General features: G+C 35.8%; 1 protein-coding gene across 1 annotated transcript; it reads left to right on the top strand.

Annotated features, from left to right (window-relative positions):
• The first annotated feature begins 5 nt into the window (after positions 1–5).
• Positions 6–22,567, top strand: Rsod (Related to Sod). The gene is made up of 19 exons (XM_019052348.2): positions 6–693; positions 1,903–2,143; positions 2,844–3,006; positions 3,904–4,111; positions 4,663–4,909; positions 5,262–5,506; positions 6,044–6,179; positions 6,985–7,312; positions 8,508–8,761; positions 9,564–9,735; positions 11,012–11,277; positions 11,662–11,773; positions 12,929–13,015; positions 13,755–13,889; positions 15,304–15,436; positions 16,017–16,164; positions 17,094–17,218; positions 17,743–17,907; positions 20,207–22,567. The coding sequence occupies exons 1-19, from the start codon at positions 636–638 to the stop codon at positions 20,311–20,313; spliced, it is 3,330 nt and encodes a 1,109-aa protein (XP_018907893.2). The 5' UTR covers positions 6–635; the 3' UTR covers positions 20,314–22,567.
• The last annotated feature ends 26 nt before the right edge of the window (positions 22,568–22,593 follow it).

Here is a 22,593-nt window from a genome sequence, read left to right on the forward strand (position 1 = left end):
GTCCATGATACTGCTGTTGATATTGTAAGAAGTGGCAGAAATCGAAAAGTTCAGTTTTCTCAAGTTGAAATTCATTCCATAAGTTTTCCTAGTAAGCAGTGAAAAATTGGTTTTCTCCCAATCTCCGGTCGTTTCTATAAGAAGTTTTTGGCATTTTTTGGTTTATGGCGACGACCGACGGAAGGTTATGTTGTCGTGTCAACCTGTTGATAACGTGAACCATACCATATGGGCATATGGGATGGGAAAGTTTTCAGATTGATAGAATGATATTCGACAATAATCCAGAGTTTAGATTTTTTAATGATTAATGTGATTTTTTCCACTTTTTATTTCCATTCAAAGTGCATCTTCCTCCAGTAGTTTTGATTAAATCAGCGAATCTCTTGACGTAATCAAACATCCTTCCCTCCGCTCAAAATTTTTGCTTCAACTCCTCAGCACCAAAGTGCCATGGGAGCAACACATAATAATTTTAGAAGATTTTCTTCTAGATTTTATCGTCTGAGGCTATTCTTTATTCAAGAGTTTACCAGTCCGCATTGACAGTTAAGTATCATCGTCAGATCGTTCCTCGATCAAGTCAGAACTACTCATCTCAATCCTCAATCTAGTCCACAAGTCAAATCTTAACTATGGAGTGCTATGGCCTCAAATATTCTAGTCGCGCCCTCCTCATCTATTGTTTTTCGTGTAAGTCTTCCAAATTTTTTGGTGGTACTTTCTTTATTATTCATCTTGCTGCCCACAGATCTTTTATGAGCAACTACCAAATGTTCTTTGAAGAGCGACAAGTATTTTTATGCATGTTTGACCAACAGGGAATTACTTACTTAACCCATGTGCCTTATATAACAAGTTTACTTGTCAGCCCGCGCCTAGGATGTATCTCAGCTGACGAGTTAACTTGCGCTATCTGTCGGTGTTGCGATGCTTAAGATGCCATCTATCGGAAAAGCGAAAAAAATGACCAAAATAATTGCGTAGCAATGCCAATGGATGCCGCAAATTAATTGGTCAACTGAGATATGTCCCCCGCGCGCTTTCTCGAGTATGTTCGTCAAATGAGGCGAATGGGTTAAACTAAGCCTGTACCTCCAATGCATTCTAGATGAAGAGTAGGGTCAACTGTCCAACTGGATTCATGCCAGATAATGCGAGACAACTGACATGTTTCTAGTGAAAAAGGACACGCCCTAATTATGGCCCCATTTTTTGGCAAATAATACAGGTTCTCAAAGCATCATCTAAAAATGTATCTTCATAGGTTGATCCAAATATCTTAATTCTAATGCATTTTTAAATGAATCACGTAGATCATATTTCCTTACCTAAGTACTTAATGAATAAATGATTCCGTAAGATGAGCATTTAAAGCAATGTTCTCTTCCAGCTATCTTCCGGCATATGAGGAATTATGTTTGCTCCTATTTTGGAGATTTCTTGCAATGTCTTATCCTCTTTCTTAAAGAAAACCTGGAGTTGTCTGCAGTTATGCGTTGCAAATACACTTCAAGCTGTCCCTGTAGATTGTCCTGACCCAGTTGCTATGTGGAACAGCCCCTAAATTCTGGTTAAGTATTACTGTCATAGAGATTTAGCAGCATCAATGACCAGTAAAGGCCCGAAATGTCTAATAACTGTCTACATTTTTGAGAGTAACAGTTTTACAAACGTTTTTCTTTTAAGAAATTTATTCTAAGAGTGTTTAAATATTCTTTACTTAAATTTTATCTCTTGTAAATTTTACTTAAAAAGTACTCAAAAAGGGTTTCTGAAAACAAACATTTTCACAGTTGTTCCCATGAATGTAATTAATTTTAACTCTCAAAACCATTGGCATATTCCCCAGTATCTTAACCCCAGATGATTTAATCCTGTTTTGATTATTTCTGATTTCAGTCTTGTTGTTTTCAAAATGCAAAGCCCATAAGCTCTCTGCAGATATTTCAGAAAGTGGAATTTCAGGAAGAGTCGTCTTCATGCACGACAATGTTGATAATATCATAAGGATTGAATCCACCATTTCAGAAAAAAATTCCGAGCTGGATGCATCAACCAAATGGTCATGGAGTATTCGTGCATACCCTGTTGATTACAGACGTTTAAGTGGGAGATGTAGTTCCCAATATCTTGGAAATGAGTTAGTACTTGCCAAATTTTGCCATTATTTTTTTCATATTTTTTTCTGTGAAATATACTGCATTTTGATGTTCTGTCAATCCGCCATAAAATTTCAATAACCGACCCATAGAACAATACTTGATTGACATTTTCATCTTGATATTCTCTGCATTACCAAAACACCTTAACTTGAAGCTCCCTGTGATTGAAGCCAAGATCTTGTACATTTAGCACAGCTTCAAAAAATAAATTAATTTAAATGAAGGCTTAGTGTGGAATTTTGTTCCAAAATTGTGAAACCCGTGAAAACTGTTGCCTTTATTGAATCATTAGGTTTAAAGTTTAGACTTGGGATATGGACCGAGCTAAAGAGAAACGTATCAAGATGCTCAAGTTTGAACGGAGACAAAGAGGTTTGAAGTTTCATTTCTCCATGAGGCTCAGTGTTGAAGACTTCAACAACTATTTTCTCACTCTAAGTATTTTTCTCATTTCAGAATTTTTGGCAGGAGACAGTTTTTGACCGGTTTTGCCCAATTAGGTACTCCTAATTAATTTTTCCCCCTATATATGCTATCCCTGTTAAATTTGGCCCTTATACTTTGACCTCAAACCGAACCAATAGAACCTGTTGATGTCATACTTAAGGCACTATATTGGTATAGTAAAATTGTTTTGATGGTATGTTGAAATTTATTCTTTACTTTTTGTATTTGTAGAATCATCAATTTGAACAATCTATTCCCACAATCTCCAGTAAATTCTACACCTGTATATCTATCTGTAGCGTCTAACATATTACCACTTCTTGGAGAGCAAGGAATATGGGGCAGGTCATTGCTATTACGTTCTAACGATGGCCGAGTGGCGTGTGCTACTATTGTACGTATTACTCTATCATCTGTTGTTTAAATTGCTATTGAAATCTATTTTGGTTCATCCTCTGAAAATACGTCTCTAGATTTGAACTGGCACTAAATTACCAGTTCAGTGAGGTAAGCAAGATAAGAGTCCAAGTACTTTTTACCAGAGATAAAGGAAACACTTAAATCTGATTCAAGCAACTGTTTGCTTGCCTTTGTACTTCATGCAATGTTTAAGCTTCCGAAAGTAATAATAGAAGAAGAAAAAAAAGGTAAATGGTTTAACTTTAAATGGTGAAAGTTTTAGAATGTGACCTACAGTAGCGATATTTCAAAATTTCCAACATTTCACCTCTTTGAAAAGTAATAACTAAACATTTTTTCATGGAATTTTCGAAGAATGATTTTGAAAAAGCAGAGAAAACTCATACAGTTCTTATAAATCATTTATAAATCATATTCTTACCATTGCGTATGATGTTTTTTGATTTTTATTTGGACTACACTAACAAATTTGAAGTAAATACATATCTTAAAAGTAAAATGTTTTCAATTAATGAAGTCTGAGCTCTCTGAACTGAAGTGAAAACAACAACGGAAGTACCTACTTTTTTATTCTTTCTTTATGTTAATTTCATCATTGAAACAGCAGGGATTTTTATTAGCCATAGGTATACTTGAGTTTTTGATTATGTTAAACATTTGATTACGTTCTCCTTTAATGCATGCCCATTTCCTGTGGATGTAATTTTGTAGAAATAACTTGAGTAAAATTGAGAATCACAAAGTTAGTCTTACACTATATTGAGTTGAGTTTGATCTGATGTGGATGCCAAGAGAAAATTCTTTGATGATTCACAGTTTGTAATTTTCAAAACTCAAAATTTCATGGGTATTGATCATTCATTAATTCTAGGTCAGTCATCAAGAAGGCAACTTGGAGGTGGCATCTGCAAAATTCACATCCTCGGTCATTGGATCCGTTTATTTTTACTGGTTAGGTATAACTGGGTCCTTTTATGATGCATTTATCTATGCTGACTTGGTGTCAGCTAAAAAACAAGAGCCCCTGTCATTACACAAGTGGAAAATTTTTGTTACGGACATCCTGGACTCAGAAGCAGGTAAAATTCAATTTCATATTATTCAAGTGCAGACGGCTGTAAGAGACTCATAAATATTTTATAATTCCTCAGGTTATCATTAGAAATCAAATGACGTTAGCGAAGGCCAAATTTCTTCAGGAATTGATTTCTTGCAAGGGAATAGCTCTACTGATTTTTTTAAATATATCTGGGGATTTGCTCTGTTGCATGAAGCAAAATCCCTGAAATGTTCATGTTTACTGACGCAACTGTTTTCTTGTAAGAATAATGTAATTTACTAATGAAATTTGGCAACAGTTGCTGTCACTTGGTTTGCTTCCAAAAATTATGCTCCGACAATGGTTGCCTCTGGCTATGGCAAAGATCTCCAGCACTCCATCCATTTCTATTCAAAAATATTCTCCAAAATTGTGCTGTCTGGTGAACTAGTTCCGTCTCAAGAATTTCTGTAAGAATTGACTGTAAAGTGATACATTTGCTCCAGTTCTGTAGCTGTTTTTCAGGTCCATCTTAGTTTTTGCTTTCAACTTAAATGCTTTGACCGGAAAATCAAAACTTTTTTTTTCTAGATAAAGCTCGAGAATCATGTGACTCACTGCAAATTATATATTCATCAGCAAGTGGATCGGGAGATTTAGACACAAAACTGGGCCCCATTCCGGTTGGAGCACCTGTGATGTTCCGTGATCCGACAATCAGTAGACTTGACCTACATAAACAACAACATAGCTTCTACTTAGTAATTTATGATCACATTCATACCGGCAGCTACTTGACTTGTGCTAAAATAAATCTGCTAAAACCCATCACTTTGAAGTAAGTTTTTAGAAATTTTGATGCCATTAGTCAGATTATCAATTAACGTACATCAGAATGTAACCAATCATTCATTTTATTCAGTAATGCAAGAATAATTCAAAATGACGCCATTTTAAGTTGAGTAGAATAAGATTACTTGATTCAGCATGTAGATACCTAGCCAAAGTGTAAAACAATATATCTCTATAGCATTGTTTCAAAATTTCCACTCCTATTTTATTTTTTCAAGGAGGAACAAGCCAACTTCTATAACTTGAAATTTATTCCAGTGTTTCCTTTCATTTTGTAAAGCTTTTTACAATGTTTCTAATACTGCGTTTTTCTTATTCCTTTCCTTCATTTACTTAAGGTCTCTAATCAGTCACGCTGGGAAACGCGGAGAAGTGATTTTGCATCAACAGTCTCCATTCGACCCAACTCTAGTCAAAGTGAACCTGTCATTGAACTCAGATCCTGCTTTCGGTGGATTTCGAATTCATTCCTCTCCTGCCTATCCTGCCTCGGTTGCTAGCTCAAAATCACTTCAGTGCCTTGGTAGTCAAGATGTTTTTAATCCAACGGACAAAAAAATAAAAGATGAAGCATTGGCTTATGGTAAATTTCCAAAAATAAACACAAAATATTTAGCTTGGTCGGTTTTCCTTAGTTCACTCTGTGATAAGCATTATGCAAAAATAATATTTTTCACCCTGCTCCCCCCCCCCAGAAGTTCTCCAAACTTTGTCTGTTGATGACTCATACTTCAACCTTCTTATCCTAAATTTTCAGATGCCCCTAAAAAATTTTGGGGGACAATAGGGGAAGGGACTATAGTCAACATTTCTACGACTCATATCTTCAAACCGAAAGATGTAAAAATTTGATCTTCATCAAAAATTGCTGAAACTGCCCTGAATTATCCAAGATGCACTTCTCAAAATTCACATAAGGAAATCTGTCATCCTCCAGAAGATTACTACATCGAAAATCAATGGAAAACAGCAGAAAACAGCTCGGTAACTTTGTTGACATCTCTGAAGATTTTGCTCTTAACTATTTGTAAAAACCCCTTCTCTGGGCATTTTTTCTCTTAAAATTGAATCATTATATTTTCTTCTTCTTCATATTCTATTTTTTAAAATCTGTTCACAGGTGCAGGAACTCAAAATGAATATGCTGTAGGTGACTTGAGTGGGAAGGTTGGATATGAAGATGGAACCTTTTGGGATGTCTTTCTTCCGTTATCTGGTCAACATAGTGTTGTGCATCGTTCCTTGGCCCTGTACAGGTAATTTAAGTTTCCTCACACAATGATTTTGCGCACTATCTTGCTGAAACTCAGAAAAAATCAATTATTTGGAAACATGAGGAGCCACGGTGGGCATCTGATATTCAGATGTCAATCTAATCATGTTTATACATCCCTCATTCCAATCTAGATTTTTAACCTTATGCATTATTGTGTGTTGACTATGAAGTTTAATTAACTGGTTTTTTCAATCAGTTTAGTCTAAGTTTCGTTAAAGTATGTAAATTTTGTTGCTATAGTCCAACAGATACTGAGACTAGGCTCATTAATGCTGAGGCTTTTAGTTGAAATTTTCGGTGGCTCCAAATAAATGTCAAAATTGTTTAAGATTTCTTTGGGAATTAAAATTATAGATTGATCGATAACATGGGTCAGTAAAAAATATTTCACATTAATTTTACATGACCGCTTTTAAGTTGAAATGGCAAGAAATTTTAGAATGTATTGATGTAAACGGATTTCCATCTCATATGAGACATCTATGAACAGCTGTGTTATTGCTTCCAGTCTGATTCCCGCAAATGAAGTAAAATCTTGTTGAATGGGTGGAGAGGTGCCAATTCTGTCCAAAACTGCTGAATTCTCTTGAAAAATGCATTTGACTCTGCAATGCAATGCATATTGTTGAATAAATAGAGCAAAGGTCATGTCAATTCCAATAAGAAATTTAATGGTGGTTCTACATTTTGATCGAAAAAAAAGGAGAAAAAATTTATTTCATAAGATTTTCATTTCAAGGTAAATTCAACATATTGAGTTTTCAACAAATGTTTGTCACTTCTAGAAATTCTGCGGATGGATTTGAGGAGCCTTGGGCCTGCGGTCTTCTAACTAGATTTGCGGGTATAAACTCCACTCTTAAAGTACCTCTCTCCTCGGCAGAAGTCACTTTTCAATATCCACTAGCAGGGCGAATCATGTTTCGCCAGCCTCTTGATGAACCTCAAGCAGATACTACCATAATTGTTGAGTATTTGGTGCATTCTGATGGCACATCCTTGAACGATACGAAAGACCTCTCTTGGCAAATTCATGAAAATCCACCAGGGAAAGATTTCTATAATTGGACTGCCCGCTGCGTTAGTGCTGGCAAACTGTTCGACCCACACAAAGTAAGTAAATTATTTCTGATGAAATTGGGTATATTTACTAATGCATTGTAATGAAGCACTTTTTTGTTAACTCATTTTGTAGGTTCTTCTGCTCATTAGTTTCGGATTATAATTTATTCTATTGGTGGTGAAATTACAGAACCCTATTTCTAATTTTCACAATATAGAATATTTTGTGTCTTACAGCTTTTAAATTTAGGAAAACTGATCAATTTCAGTTTACCAAATTTTGCATGATTTTGCTTTGCCTGTCTGATGATATGTATTCTTCAAAAATTGAAAATATGTGTACCATCAAAAACATTTACATTTATAATTATGCTACCCAGTGAAAAACATGAAAGATGACTTTTTCCAAGAAAAGAAAAAAAAGAAAAAAGTAGAGAGTAATACCTAGTCCTCGTCGTTTTCACATAGTTTTATTCGATAATAATTTCGGAATGTTTTTGTTTTGCTTGTATCACAGCAGCAGTCAGTGAGCCACACAGGCATGTGGCAATTTTAAGAAGTGATTGCCTTTTTCTTCTTTTCTTGTTTATTCTCATCACTTCTCAGAAAGTGAGGCCAATTGAAGATTTTGTCGCAAGGCAGTAATTGCTGGATGGTGGTAAACATTCCGCTTTTTTAAACTATCTGAACCCCTGAAAAAACTTATTAGGAAAACAGTTTCTGTCAGAGGCATTAGTTATGCAAAACCTTCACAAAACTGAGTCCCTTTTGTGAGTCGTATTTTTTTCATTTATTTATTTATTACACAATGAACGGGTAGAAACCCAAGATACAACAAGGCAATTAAACAATACAATAAGGTAATGAATTGATACACTAAACATTACAAGATTTTATCACATCAAAAAATTACCACTAATAAGTTTCCAAAGCCCGCCTCCTTGCTAAAAACTTAAAATGCATCAAATCCGGACATTTTTGTAGATCCACTGGATGGTCATTCCAGTACCTAACCATCCATGAGAGAAAAAATGGAAGTTGGTCCTGGAATGACCCTCCATGAATCACCTACCATCCCGCAAAGAATAAGCAACCTCCCTCAACGTAAGACAACCAAGTAATCCAGGAAAAAATAAAAGAAAATAGTGCAGAAAATATGTTTCCTTTGAGTTTAACCATTTGTAAAAAAACTATCTGTGCAACTATTAACGCTACATCTGATGGAACGCCTACTCAATATTTTCAGATCAGTATGTTCAATAAGAAGTCGTTCTGTGCAGCTGGTGACGATCGCAAATATTGTAGTGTAGGTTCCATTTCCACGCGGTTGGGGACAATCTCAATCGCTGGTCACAAAGCCAGATCCTTGGACATCAGTCGAACTTTATTTAGCGATGAAAACTTACCTCTAACTGGACATGGAAGTATCATTGGTAGATCTCTTGTCATTTTTGATCCGAATGGACCCAAAGCCAGAGGAGATCGTTTAGCATGTAGCAAGTAAGTTCAAAATAAAAACAATTAAATTGTTGTTTTTTCTATGTATATATATCAAGCCGCTACCTCAGCGCATCAGAGCGCTCTGCAACTCCAAATCGCTATCGGAATCGATCCTCCCACAAAGCATAGGGCAGATTACACTGCCTGATTTCCCCCTACACTCCCTCCCGCCAACCTTTTTCTGGACGCCCACGCCGTCTTCTTCCCGGAGAAACCCAATCAAATACCTTTCTGGGCAACCTACCATCTGCCATTCTTCACGCGAGTCCATACCAAACCAGCTGCCTGGTTTTGATATGGTTTTGTTGTTTTTTCTAATTGGAAACATTGTCAATGGCTCTACTTAGCTGTCACAAGGAATTTCCTCTCATGAAATTTTCACCCTTCAATCTTTATTCCACTCTCTTAGCATCATCCAAAAGAAATCAGCCTCTACTATGATAGATTTTCATCCAATGGATCATCAGAGAATCAGAAACTCAGCATAGAGACATATTCATCACAGCAAAATATTTCGACCTATATATTTTTAAACATGCAACACTTTCACTGCATTTTGCTTTAAAACTTGTTTTATTATATTCTCAGAGCTGAAAAATTATTTTCTCGACATCTCAGCATGATAATTTATGGAAGTCATTATTTGCTCTCTCCTTCTTTTCCCCCAAAAGATTCACAAAATTTAGAGAGTTTCATCTGCTTTAACCTCTACAGACTACCTCTTAACCGTGAACAGGACCTTCAGACTTTTATCATCACCTTAACAAATTATTTTTGAATTTATGTATCCCTTTTCTTCCAGGATCATTGCCCTCCACCGAAGGAAAGGTGTTGTTCGAGATTGGTTTGGTAACGGTCACACTAACTCTATCAGTGGTAAAATTGAATTTTTCCAAATGACAGAATACGATACAGTAGATGTTGAAATGGATCTGGAGAATCTCAGTGATAACGGTGGTTACGGAATTCACATTGTAAGTATTTTGGTTTTGTATTAAAATGTATAGGTACACCCAGTCGTCCATTATAAAATTGTAAACTCTGAGCTCACTCACTTTTTTACACAAAGAATCATTGTTTTGGAGCCTCGTGTACTCTCATGTCACTTATCATCAGCTTTATCACGACTATCGGACTTTATCAGTTGATTGACAGCTTTATTACTGGAGTCGTAATAAAACTTATGACGGAGAGTGCACGAAGCTCTAAAGAAATTGTTCTTTGCGTAAATGACGACTGGGCGTAACTGATCCTGTTCTTAGAACTCCTTGTTTTAGAGAGATCTATCCTCATCTACATTAAAATTTATATCCTCTCAGAGAAACATGTTCAAACTTAATTATGAAATTAGTATCAGTCAAGGGTTATTTTGAGATTTCATTGCTTTGTATAGGAATTCAAAAAATTGGATGCCTGAGAATTTAGGAACCCTAGTCTCTCTTAGAACAGTTTACAATAGGAACCTCAGTTTCAGTCAAATAGGGTTCTTGCATGTGACAGGGATTTGCGATTCATGTACTTTTTTGTGTGTAACATTTTGTCAAAAACTCTACGGTGCAAATGATTTTGTTTTAAAGGAAGTCCTGAGCTCAAAAAAAATCTTTCAAAATCAAGGCTGTAATGGAGGGGGTCGTTTAAGTTTTGGTAAGAGTCAAACGCTCCATGGATAGATAGGGAGCAAACCGATGACCAAAATGTGAAACAACGTATCTTTGTTTAGGACATTGCAGACTTCATCGTCATACTTTATTTTTTCTTTGAAAAACTACTCTAATTTCTTGAAAATTTCCCAGATTTCTCTTCTCTGTTAGAAAAATATGTTGTATTTCTTCTCTGTTAGCAGAATATTCTAGAAAAATTTCAAGTAACAAAATTGCCTTGTTTCTCTTCAATAAAGTAAGATCGGAGAAGGAATTTTGAAACTTCTCAATAGAGATATGTAGTTCTGCACTTTGGCCATCGAAATACAATAGGGAAATTGCCATAGCTGCAGCCACACAGATTCGCAATCCCAATATTAATAATCAGACCCTTCAAATAATTTTTTTTTTTTTTTGTCTGAGTTTACGCATACTGTGCATACGTTTACGCAATTTTTTTTTTTTTATGAAGGGGGGAATTTTGATTAAAAGTATGAAGGCTGATTGAATTCAGGTGAAGACTTGGAACTTTCTGTACCCCTGATACTTTCTGAGCATAATTTTCAGAACTTTTAAATCTCATTAGTCTATTATCATTATATTATTTCAGGCTCCAGTTGAAGAAGAACTTGAATTCCCATGTGAGGATACAAGCTTAAATAGTCGCTACGACCCCTACAATAGTCTGCAAAATCTGTTGCCCGGATTCGGTACTCCTGATCAGTATGCTGTCGGTGATTTGAGTGGAAAGTTTGGTACACTAGACGGGTCATCAATGGCACATCGCAGCTTCAATGATTCAAGCCTCCAAATTTTTGGGCAGCTGAACGTGATCGGAAGATCAGTTGTTATATATACAAGTGTGAAAAAAAAGAGGTAAGGCCTTTCCTTCCTTATCTTTACTCCTAGTTCCGTCTTCTCTGAATTAGTAACAAGAGGAGACTGTACGATGGTGATGGGTATGAATTGTTTTCTATGCTGAAATCTTTTTGATTACCGAGGGAAAAGTTTTTTGTCTGAATGCCAAGTTTTCACATTAAATTCCTTTGAAAAATATAGTGAATAAGCTTTAATATTCTCTTTGTTTCTTTGTACTTTTAAATTTCTCTCTAAAAGGAATTTCTATTTTTGTCCACTAATATTCCTCTCTTTTCTTCGTCAGTATTCATACGAATCCTGTTAGCAAATGATGAACAGATATCCCTAGCAACCCTCTTGCAATCCTTTTGTTTTGTTCCTAATATTTTACATCTGTTTCAGGTGGGCCTGTGCCACTATTGAAAGAGGCTATGCCCCCTCAGAAGCAAGGGAACTTCGAGCAATTGCCTCGTTTCACCATCCAGATGGATTTGCTTGGGGTTATATAAGATTGGTTCGTATGTCCTGTGTACCATTGAAAGAACTGGTGATGGGTTTTATGGTGGATGGCTGTTTACAAATGTAAATATTCTGTTTTATCTATGTTTTCTCTCATTTATTTTCTCATGTTTTCATGACTAATTAGTATTCAATCTGCATCATATCCACAGTGAAACTCCCAGATCTCTTATCTCTGTTTGCGAAGTTGCAGACTTCTCGCCATACTTTATTTTTTAAATGGGAAACTACTCGACGTCAATTCTTGAAAACTTCTGTAATTCCAAAATTCTGAAAAAACTTGAATGAATTATGTTGATTTGTTCTCCTTCGAAAAAATGAAGAAGAAGTGAAGATTTTTATGCAACACAAAGGAGATGCATGGTTTGCAAGTTTCACTGTCGAAATGACATGTTTGAAGGGGCCAACAACTCATGGATGATTTTGTGGAATTTATCGATTAAAACATTGAAATAAAGGAAGAAAGTTTAGTGAAATTCACATCAAAATATACGCATTTGCTTTCCTTGTAGTGGATGAAATGTCAGCAGAGATTCTAAGATATGCAATCGAGAAGTGCCTTTTCAGCACCCAAAGCTTCAATTAGTGTATTTTCCGCAGGAAAGATACACTATTTAATATTTAAGCCCCTATTGAGAAAAGGTTTGGTCTTTGACTCCATTTAAAGATTTTTCAGCTACACGACTGGTGAATAAAACTGTAACTGTTAGTTCAACAATCTGCCATAGATACACTATTGCTTCATGGAAATCTATAAACATTTTTTCTTTAATTATAAGTCCTATGTATAAGGGCTGCTGGTTTTATTCTTCTTAAATGCTGGTCACTGTCCGACAATATTTTATATCATAAAATAAAATCATGTCAGCTTTGTTTTTAACTTACGCTCACTCATTTTTACCTCTGTATCTTATTTAACTGTACTAACCTATACAAATGCCTGCAATAGAGAAATGTTATCTAAACCAAGCCAATTTTGCCTGAACAAAATGCTAAGATTTTTCCAATTCCTTAATTGCATGTGATATATTAACCATCTATTCTCAAACTTTTCTGAGAAATTCAGAAGTTGAAAATAGTTTACATTATGTGCATGCATATGCCAAAGACATGAAGCAGAATATAAAACTTATCTCTGTCTTATTTTCAGACACAACTGGTCCACAATGACGGAAGCAAAAGCGACACAATCATCGAGGTGAAACTCAGGCATCCTGGTGACAATAACAGGAATGTTGTAAGTTAAAGTTTTTATTCTACATTTCTAATATCATATACACGGTCACCAGGCAAGACTGTAATTCTTAATTCGCATTTTTTTTGTAATTTGAATAGAAAGTTTTTGCGCATATTAAATAATTATGTTGCCCCCTCCACTCTGTATGGCTATGGTTCCATTGTTATATTAGAGCATATGGAGATGATTTAACCTGTAAGAGCCTCGCAATTGAAATGAGGGAATGAAACAAATATTTAGAACGAGGAACTTATGAAACGTCTGTATCCAATACCAGAGTACATGTAACAGCTGATCATGTCTGCAGGGCGATTTTTGAAATTTTGTGTTTGACAGGCGGACATTGATGACATAGGTTAAACGGAGAGGAGTGATTGGTCCGCCATGTCCTATCATTGCTTTGTCCTATGTTGGGCAGCATTGACTAATACTATTGGGAACTCATTAGGTACCTTTAACTTGTTGTTAATTCTACCCGACATAGGTATGAGTCTGTCTGGAAAGTATCCGACCTTGTTGATTATCTCGCCGTCAATAGTTGATAAGTCAGAAGTTTACTTTCTCTGAAGGTGGGGTCAAGACTCATAAAACAGTTTGCATTCTGTTTCAATCTGAAGGAAGTTTTACTGTCGCACCCTCACCTGATGTGTATCTATACCGGTTGGAACATCAGCACCAGCTCGCACCATTATTATATTTTCTCTCTTTCTTTTCATGTTCAATTTGCTTGTGTTTATAGACAATGAACCACAATTGGGCAATTTACGTGAACCCAGTTGGTGTCGATGCAGCTGTGAAAGTTCTTCATACACGTTGCACTGCGGCTGGATATATTTGGAACCCAGCATTCACTCAGTTGGCTGACCCTCTCAATGTAAGTGCACGTAAAATTCATAGAGACCACCTCAATGGCTAAAGTGCGAAATCATGTTTCTCTGTTTGCGATGTTGCTGACCTCCAGTCATGCTTAATTTTTTCTTTGGAAAACTAGTTAACTTAATTTCTTGAAAACTTCCTTGAGTTTTCTTCTCTACTAACAAAATATTCCGTTGAAATATCAAGCTGTACAGTTGCTTTGTTTTTCCTCAAAAAAATAAAATAGGAGTAGAGATTTTGAAACACTGCAGTGGAGTTATATGGTTTTGCACTTTAGCAATGACTAAAATGCAAAACCACATAACAAAGCAATTGAATCTACATATCAATATCTGTAGATTCAATTGCTTTGTAAGAAAATTTTCTCAAGGTAGGTTTTCAATAGGTATTTCTCACTCATGAAAGGCATCCAAAAATAGAAGAAATCCTAAAGATCATAGGGAATAATTTCTTTTTTACTATTTTGAGTTTTGAAGATCACTGATGTTCTCAAGTGTTGTATGGACAATTGTAAAAGAAAAAAAACTGTGTTTTAAACAGGTAACTTTTGACTTAAAAATGCTATTGAACTCAATGCTTATGCTTAAGTAGCAGAAAACCTAAATTTTCACAAATCTCTCTCCTTTTAATTGTGTCTTGATAAAGGTGGATGACCGCGTGCATTGTGTTTTTTGAGGGGCAATATCTCTGTTAACACAATGACGTGAGAATGGTGAGAACTTGATGTTTGGACTGATCTCATTACTTTTTGCTGATCCATACTTCGAAATCATCAAAAATAAGATTCTGTGACTTAGGCAACTGATCAATTGTGAAGTCTGTGCAACTCGGTCCGTGGAGTCCAGTACCTTTGTTCTCGAATCTTTTTCTTTATCAAGATTTTGACTCCCGTTTATATCTTGGTCCTGATCGTTGACAATCAGAGCCGGGAAGTAAAAGTTAGTTAAAATCTTGATGCTTGAATCAACCCAATAAAGTAATGATACCTGGCAACTTTTTTTTTTTTTTTTTTTGGCGTACATATTTTGTAAAATTAAAAATAAATAAAACACTTATCTTATGATCAAAAAATTTAAACTGGAGCTCAAGAAAAGTAAAACCTAATTCTAGCCCGGGAGTATGAAATTGTTGACATAATAGTATGGATTTCTTCACTAAAAGTTTCATTCTTTTTTTGAAAACAACTGGATCAGTGTCAAAGCATGTTTCCATCTGAAGATCAACTTGATCCAGTAAGCCTCATGACAAAAAAAGAGAATGAGTTATATCATTGTTATCATTGTCATAGCTGTTTTAAAAAAGCGTAGTATTCAATGTCAGTTAAAATATCTCTCATAATTTGGTCCATAATAATCATGGTAATAATTACCTTTACAGAGTCCTCAGAATCAATATTTTTTACTCTGTTGTAGCGTGACCTGTATAAACAAGAATGTGGACCGACGAATCAGTTACGTTGCTATGTTGGAGATCTGTCTGGTCGCTTGGGTAAAATCGACATCGGACTTGGGAGGAAAGTTTTCACAGATTCAAATTTTCCTCTAGGTAATACCCATTTCTACATTGCTCACTGAACTGAAAGTTATCATTACCTAAAGAAAAAAAGATGTTGTCTTTTGACGGTAATTTTAGAGTAAAATTCACCCTCTTGCTGAAATTTTGTTGAACTGTTTTAACCTTGGTGTCTGAATTGGCTCGTAGTCATTGTTTGATCATTCATTTTCATTTAAGAGCTCAGGAAATTCAATAAAAAACAAAAACAAGAAAACTTGCATGCGTGTATTGTTTTATTTTCTAAAACGAAGTGGAATTCATTAAAATCGTATCTAGTAGAGGGCATTTGTGTTTTACTTTCTTAAAGGAAACTATCTAACAGTTTTCCTTGAGATTTCATGTGAATTCTCCTTTCCCAAACTGAAAAATATTCACAAAAAGTTTGAAGGGATCTTTTGATTGGTTTTGTTTGGGGAAATAAAACATAATTGAAGATTTATGAACTTCGCAATTTTTTACTTCAGCCATCGATATCATGATAATCTCAAAGTGAATTGCCAGACTGACCTTGTTGACTGGCATCTGCACTCTAAATTATTCCAAGACCATAAAATCATTTTTTTTTCTACAGAGGGTCCAATTGCCTCTTCCGCAATGGGGAAGTCAATTGTTATTTTGAACAAGGAAGGCGGAGAAGAAAGGTTTGCATGTGCTAACATTGAACCTGACAAAGATATTATTAAGTATGCAAACATTAAGCGAAATCCAAGATTCGATGTGTAAGTACTATTTTTTCTTTTCAGGGCCCAGCATTTACATTCAGTATTCTCTTTTCATTTTTTTTTAAAAATCTGCTTTAATGAAGTATATCTGCCGCGTACAGTAGAGCAATTTTTCAAAAAACCATTTTCAAATCATTGATCGAATTTGGATGCAAGGCAATAACTGCTCCCAAATTAAGAAATTTTGGAGCTCAAATTTATTGCTAAAATGTTAGCTTCTGTGTGTGAATTAGGCCTAATCAGTGCAATGTGTAAATATAAATTCTGGAACGTGCTACAAGTCAATTTTAAGTTAAGTAGCCCATTTATGGGCTTGTGGCCAAATATTTTATTCATTATGATATGCCTTTCATAGGGAAGCCTCAAACGACTGATTAAGGCGCAAGAAACAATTTTCAGCACACCCCTCCTACTCATAAGGTGAACTGCTGTCATGGAGAAGTTGTGCATTGCCACTTTCTGAAGAGTTTGCCGCATTATGAATCAATATCATTTTACCTGTTTTTCCTTGTCTCTCACCGTTTTAGCAGAAACTATAATTTCTAACATAAGGAGTGCAATGGTTCTCTGGCACCTGCGCCAACAGAAAGTCTAACGGCTCAGCTCTACACTCAGCACCTTACTTCTCCTTTCGATTTTGGAGTTTGTGCTGGTGACAAAGAGTTTTATTACATTCCCCCATTTTTTCTGATACTACCAATTGATCATAATGTTGGTTTGGTCTCCTTTTAAAAAATTAAATAGGAGTGGAAATTTTGAAACACCAAAACCGAAATAAGCATTTTTGCAGTTTTACCGTTGATACAAGAGTCTCTTAAGTCCTAAAGCCAATAATGATCAAGTATGGTCCTAATTAAGTCAAATGTTGTATATATCAATTTTTTCACAAAATGCTTATTTGGTATTTTTTATCTTGATTTTTTTAGGTCTCAGTTTTTGAATGACGTACGCGCTGTGATGGGAATACCTGAATGGTTTCTGACTATTGATCATCGAAAAACAAAGATCCTCCATGATGGAGCCTGTATTCAGTTTCTCTTTCATTTTAAAGGTAAAATTGCTTTAAAGATCTACTATCTGTTTTAATAATTTTCCTATGAGACAAATTAATTGAAAAACGGCGCTCTGCACTGTTCTATTGGTAGGAAAAATATCCAAAAATTTGACGCCCACCTTTGTCTGTAACTGAACTGAAAAGAGTCAATGAACTGGATCTCTGACTTGTAAAAACTGAATACTGCATGATAGCTACAACCTTCAATTACTATTTGAACAAATGCTATAACAAAATTGACTTTTCACAATTTGAATGATTACTTTTTCCTCCCATAGTGAATGTGGAATGGATGATGCACCAAATTGAAACCAGGAAAATTAAAAGGATTTTGGGATACTTCTTTTTAAGTTCGGATTAAACCAGGATAAGCTATTGGTTTTTTTGGGGATGGTTACACTCCTCTAAAACCAGGAAATTTCATTGGACAGTGGTTAAAAAGTCAAGAAAAATTTTTCAAGTAGATCTCACTCCTTTTTTTGTTTTTTACAAAGTGCAATTAATCTATTCTTTCATTACAGGCCCGGATGTAAACAGACTTGAGCAAGATTTTAGTCATCTTCTCAATACTGGTCGTCTCGATGCCCCCAGCATACATATTCACGGGTACATAAACACTAATCGGAAAAACACCATAGTTTACCAGTCCTGCGGTGTCAAAGACTCCAAAGATGACTTCAAATCAGGTAAAGTTTCCATGCATTTAATTATTCCTTCCAGTTTCATTTACATTAGAGTATGCACACAGTATGCTAAAGTTGTATTCTTATTCTCTTCAGTTTTCATTTTGTGAATGAGCCGGATCGTCTTAAAATTAGAGTTTCTGATGGGTGAGTGGCGCATTAAAGAATAGCATATAAATGGTTGCTGCATGTGAATTAACAAAAAACAATGAACCACTATACAAGGTGCAAAGAGCCATGCACAAAAAGGGCCAAAAACGGCCCATTTTTGGGCCTTCGAAATTGGGGTCGAAGTGAGGTTTTTTTTCATCCTTAGGGTGACCCTTTACACATACTAAAATTTCAGATTGAGTATATGCACCGTTTTCGAGTTATGGGGGGGCAAAGTCCCCGATTTTCACCCATTTTTGCAGGTGTTTTAATGTCGAACTCCGGCTGTTACGAGGTACCAGATTTAGATGTTGAAGCGCGGTTTGCGGTGATTTGTTCACCTATTCCTGTAGTATTTTTCCACATCTTTCACAAAGCCCCAAATGGTTTTTCGGGGGGCGGGGAGGGGGGCTTTATTCATACTATCATGACCGTTAGCGCATCTTACTGACTTTACTTTGTTCTCTTCTCTCCACGCCGCAGTCACGATGGTATTTTCTGTTGGGGATTTTCCTTCTTCTTCACATTTTACCAATTTTCATGTCCTCCCCCTCTTTTCCCTTTTTACCCCCTCCCCCTCAATCCAAACACTTCCTCTCAAGCGCTTCTTCCTGTAAGGCAGATATGACGGGGTCATATGTGGGGGATTATTTTTCTTTCTTTACGATTGATAAACTTTGACCCAACTTACTTCTCCCTTACATACAGGGCCCTCCTTACCCCTGTATTATCCCTGCCCCCTGCCCGCTCCACTTTACTTGAAGTATTTTGCTCCCTCCGCAGCAGATAAATGACGATGTTTCCTGTGAAGAATTGTTTCTTATTCATATTTTTCTCGTTTCTCTTTCCACTTCTATGTTTGATTTATTCTTTCCTAGGTACATTCTCTTCCACTTTCTCGTCGCGTGACCATATGACTCCCACAAAAAAGTAGTAAAAAAAAAGAAAAGTGAAAAGTAAAGAGAACGAGGCAAAAGAGGGACAAACAAGAGGGTAAGGGGAAGAGGAAGAAGAGGGGGAATAATTAATAGAGAAGAGGAGGAGGGTGGCTCCCATGTATTCAGAATTTCAGTACCTAAACATAAGTAAAACATTCTTTTCTTCAGAAACATCGTCATTTCTGCTGCGGAGGGAGCAAAATACTTCAAGTAAAGTGGAGCGGGTAGGGGGCAGGGATAATACAGGGGTAAGGAGGGCCCTGTATGTACGGGGGAAGTAAGTTTGGTCAAAGTTTATCAATCGTAAAGAAAGAAAAATAATCCCCCACATATGACCCCGTCATATCTGCCTTACAGGAAGAAGCGCTTGAGAGGAAGTGTTTGGATTGAGGGGGAGGGGGTAAAAAGGGAAAAGAGGGGGAGGACATGAAAATTGGTAAAATGTGAAGAAGAAGGAAAATCCCCAACAGAAAATACCATCGTGACTGCGGCGTGGAGAGAAGAGAACAAAGTAAAGTCAGTAAGATGCGCTAACGGTCATGATAGTATGAATAAAGCCCCCCTCCCCGCCCCCCGAAAAACCATTTGGGGCTTTGTGAAAGATGTGGAAAAATACTACAGGAATAGGTGAACAAATCACCGCAAACCGCGCTTCAACATCTAAATCTGGTACCTCGTAACAGCCGGAGTTCGACATTAAAACACCTGCAAAAATGGGTGAAAATCGGGGACTTTGCCCCCCCATAACTCGAAAACGGTGCATATACTCAATCTGAAATTTTAGTATGTGTAAAGGGTCACCCTAAGGATGAAAAAAAACCTCACTTCGACCCCAATTTCGAGGGCCCAAAAATGGGCCACTTTGTGCATGGCTCTTTAGCACTATTATATGTTGACTCATTAAATTTTCACTCAGAATACAATTTGTGCAACAAAAATTAAAACGTTTAACATCTTGGTCAGGAGTTGATATCGGTAATTTTTGCTGCGCCAATCATGTTCTACATAAAATTTTGTGAAAGCAAAATATTTCATAATACTTAATTTCGTACCTTGTCCAGTGGTTTATTAGATTTTTTGAAACCCACTCTCCACTTTTAACATCTATAGAGGTATGGTTTCTGTGAAAGGTATAATGATTAATATCCTTCCTGTGTCATCGTAAGATTTTTTACTTAGGCTTCATCTATAATGTGCTTTCTTCTCCTTTTCAGGGCCCAAAAATAAGCTGTTCTCATACTCAACAGGCAGGAGTTCAGTTACAATCACCTGTAACTATTTGTTACTGCTTTTAGTTCCTCTTAATTTTTATTGGTTTTAATTTAAATTCTCACAACTGTTTTACAAGTTCAAACAAAACTCCTTTTTAATAAGGCATTTCAATCAGTTTAGATAATATTCTAGTTAAAATATTTTTTTTTACTTTTATATATTTTCATTTATTATTTACATCTATGTATGCTGTCGGGTGAATCTTTGGCTCTGTCACAATATTATTAGTTATCATCATTCGCTGTATTTGGGTGCCTTTTCAAGTGGCTACTAAGGCTCTAGTAAAGACTCAGTTTGTATGGTTACCCTGCAGTCTGATTGTTTAAATTTTATGTTTGTCAACCGGACAAGGCATGATTAAGGAGGAATAGAATGGAGGAATTTGTCGGCTTTTTGAGTCGCCTTCTTTGTCGGGGCTCCTTTAGATGGATTTGATGACAAAGTATCAGGAATTCAAGAGATGACTTTAGCTTCTAGTTGATTCCAACCGATTTACGCATGACAAAGAAGAAGACTGTTACAGTCAACCAATGACATAACTCCATTCTTCCTCAGTCTTGTCCTTGCATTAGGTTCAACAATCAGGCTATTTCCACACCTTGAGTGCCAAAAGTTGGCATCAGTTTTGCTTCTGGGACATTAACTTTGCCACAAAATATTAGGCCATATGAAATCTGCCCAGAATAGTCAGTAGCATGCATTTTTTCAGCTCCTTCATGCTTTATGACATAATTACTGACAGCTTGACCAGATTACTTCCACAAGAAAATCCTTCAAAACCATTTGCAGCACTAGTCGTATAGACTATCTTAAAAGTAGCTCTTACCTCTATTCTTGTGTGATCAAAGTAGAAAGAAGTTAATGATAGCTCTCCAATTAATTAGTGAATTTGTGCAATATTTTTTTTTTACAAGTCATTAGGCTCATTAGGTTTTTTGAATACTCATTATTATAGGAAAATCTAGGCAGGTAGTGAAGTGTCTAAATATCTATCAAAAGATAGAATTTTTCGGCTTTTATTTCCCAGCAGAATTTTGTGGGCCCAGCATTATTCTATTATTCTGTTGCAGTATTCAGTCCAAATTTTTATTCCCCCCCCCCTCCCTATGTCTATCAACAGACAAGGTACTCAATTAATTGAACGTTGCTCTTGGAGTCAGTTTGAAGCGAACTTTATGTGGTTGTTGAGACTCTTGTCTATCAAATAAATTAAATTTTTTGGGTAATGTACTTTTCCTTCATAGAGAGATGATTTTTACTGCTTTAATGACTACAGTATGTATATCAAAAGCTCATTAGTTTTCAAGAAATCTGATAAAGAGGCAAAATGCAAACGAACCAACCAATTTTGGACCAATTTTTCTGCTGTTGAATTTCCTCTCCTAAGAGTTGTTGACAATTTTTTGTGCCTGTTTTGTTATTTGTCATAACTTGGCCTCATTGGAGCCATTCACATAATGCACATCACAGAGTTCGGATTTTTTGACCCGAGCATCACATGTTTTATGAACGGTCCCTTATCATGCATGTACCTTTTTGTGTTTTTGGTTTTAAAACGTTTCGAAACTAATGAGTGTATTTTCTTTTATTCTTTGTCTGTGAAAGTCATAACAAATATGTTTAACACTGCAGACCATATTGGAAGTTTCAATTTTTAGATAAAAAAATTGAATCAAATCTGTTCAACTTGAAGAAATTCATGAGGAATTGACCGCTTATAAATGTCATACATTTTTGTTAGTGATGTCCTCATATCACCATTGTAGGCATACGCCTTCTTTTTCGCCTGAGGAGAAAATCAGGCCAGGAGAATCTTCCTCTGACTGATATGCTTATGCTATAGATAATACAATAACATTCAGTTCTCACCCACTGGTTTTAAGTACTAACTTTTTTTTCTTTTTTTTTGCTTTTTTGGCCAATTTTGATCTTGGAAATTTTTTGTCTCTTGACTAAGTTTGAACTCAAGAATTTGCTGTCTTTTGATCAATTGTCATTTCCCTTTCCCCTCCTCCTTAATATAATTTGAATTGGTAAATGGTGATTTCGTATTATAATGCTACCTTATCATTTTGTATGAATTTCAAAGAATCCAAAATTATTATAATCTTTTATGGAAAAATTTATCTTTACAGTTGCTCTCTTTATGTACAGCTTCTTAAAACAAAACCTGTCTCATTCCTTTTTCTTTGCTCAAATTGGCGTATATTATTATAAGAATTTGGGAAATTTTGTTGTTTTATGTGATAATACTCACCGAGCTGAGTTGACTTTTGTTGAATAAATATTTAAGTATTATAATGCAGTTTTGATTGTTGTCTTTTATCTC

The sequence above is a fragment of the Bemisia tabaci genome, chromosome 4 (assembly GCF_918797505.1).
Source record: "Bemisia tabaci chromosome 4, PGI_BMITA_v3".
NCBI lineage: Eukaryota > Metazoa > Arthropoda > Insecta > Hemiptera > Aleyrodidae > Bemisia > Bemisia tabaci.